This window comes from Sinocyclocheilus anshuiensis, unplaced genomic scaffold, assembly GCF_001515605.1.
Source record: "Sinocyclocheilus anshuiensis isolate Anshui unplaced genomic scaffold, SAMN03320099.WGS_v1.1 C32745565, whole genome shotgun sequence".
NCBI classification, from domain to species: Eukaryota; Metazoa; Chordata; class Actinopteri; order Cypriniformes; family Cyprinidae; genus Sinocyclocheilus; species Sinocyclocheilus anshuiensis.
In genome coordinates this window covers 1-1,386 of record NW_015619705.1, presented here as the reverse complement: position 1 = coordinate 1,386, position 1,386 = coordinate 1, and the positions used below count along the sequence as shown (strand labels likewise).

General features: G+C 36.4%; 1 protein-coding gene across 1 annotated transcript; it reads left to right on the top strand.

The window, feature by feature from the left end:
- The first annotated feature begins 204 nt into the window (after positions 1-204).
- LOC107682952 (probable ATP-dependent RNA helicase DDX23) lies at positions 205-1,292 on the top strand. The gene is made up of 4 exons (XM_016479057.1): positions 205-339; positions 417-482; positions 564-702; positions 838-1,292. The coding sequence occupies exons 1-4, from the start codon at positions 205-207 to the stop codon at positions 1,044-1,046; spliced, it is 549 nt and encodes a 182-aa protein (XP_016334543.1). The 3' UTR covers positions 1,047-1,292.
- The last annotated feature ends 94 nt before the right edge of the window (positions 1,293-1,386 follow it).

Below are 1,386 nucleotides of genomic sequence, written 5' to 3'. Positions count from 1 at the left end.
ATATATATATATATATATATTAAAGTCGGCATGAAATGGAAGTTGCAATCATTTTTTCTTCCCTATTGTGACCGATATATCCAAGTGATTCTCAAATGAGAAAAAATGGGCACATGAATTAAAGAAAAATTGATGATGTGCAGAAATTTGTTATGAACACTGCAATATTGCATTAAAAGAAGTATTATCAATGTTGATTTCGTGATGACTTTAATACTCGGTTATAAAGTGTTGCTTTTTCCTCCCAGGAGCACTTCTCCTAAATCCAAGGATTTGAAAATAAAGAGGGAGAAGGATGTGAAAAAAGAGGAAGAGGAGGAAAATGAGAAGAAAGAGAAGGTGCTCTATTAGAAGTCATTTCAAGTTTGAATGTTGCGTACTGTGCACTTTTTTACACTGTTTCTGCACTGTTCCAGGTGCAGCCTCTTTCTCTTGAAGAGCTGCTTGCTAAGAAGAAAGTAGAAGAAGAGGCAGAATCTAAGGTGAAGAGATTTATTTTTTTTATATTTATGCAAATGCATTCCACTGTTGTTGTTTTTTCTAAACATTTGTTCCTGTTCCAGCCCAAGTTCTTGTCTAAAGCAGAGCGGGAAGCTGAGGCCATCAAACGGAGGGAGCAGCAGACAGAGGATCGCCGCAAACAAGTGGACGAGGAGAGGAAGAAACGAAGAATATTTCAGGACATCGGCAGGAAGATGCTAGGTGAGATGCAGGACCACAGCAGCATCTGTAGAAACATGATTATACTTTTAAAATTGGGCTTTTGTGTCATTTAGTTTGTGTCTGCAATGTTCAGTTCTTCTCTTTTCTTATCATCTTACCTAATCCAACTTGCAGAGGATCCTCAGGAGAGAGAATGGCGGGAAAGAAGGGAGCGGATGGAAAGAGAGAACAATGGGAATGATGAAGATGATGGGCGTCAGAAAATTAGAGAAGAAAAAGACAAAGGAAAAGAGCTGCAGGCCATAAAGGTGAAGAGTCCTTCATTGTCTTCACTTACTCAGCTGGAGAAAAGACTAACCACTTTAGATCAATATCTTGGCTGAGAGTAATCGTTACAAAAAATAAATTGGTATTAAACATTTCATTCATTGCCAAACATCGAGGGTATAGGAAAAAAACATGAACATTTTTAGAGTACACAGAATTTCACAATTTCATGAACAGATACAGAATCACATTGATTAGCAGTTAGCAAAATGTGTCAAGCAGAAAAGTTAACCTGTTAACCTACAGTGGAGCACCAGTGATCCATATATATGTACATATATACATTAGGGCTGTCAGTTGATTAAAATCTTTAATCTAATTAATTACATGATGTTTCGATTAATTAATCGTAAAATAAATTTGACTGTGAAAATACCCACAGAAGATTATTTAAAG

What these genes read in the sequence shown, in the direction of transcription:
- LOC107682952 (XM_016479057.1), top strand. Translation starts at nt 205, where the DNA reads ATGACTTTAATACTCGGTTATAAAGTGTTGCTTTTTCCTCCCAGGAGC. An exon ending in AAGAAGAGGCAGAATCTAAG is followed by an intron (nt 483 to 563) that starts GTGAAGAGATTT and finishes TTCCTGTTCCAG; the next exon opens with CCCAAGTTCTTGTCTAAAGC. An exon ending in CATCGGCAGGAAGATGCTAG is followed by an intron (nt 703 to 837) that starts GTGAGATGCAGG and finishes TCCAACTTGCAG; the next exon opens with AGGATCCTCAGGAGAGAGAA.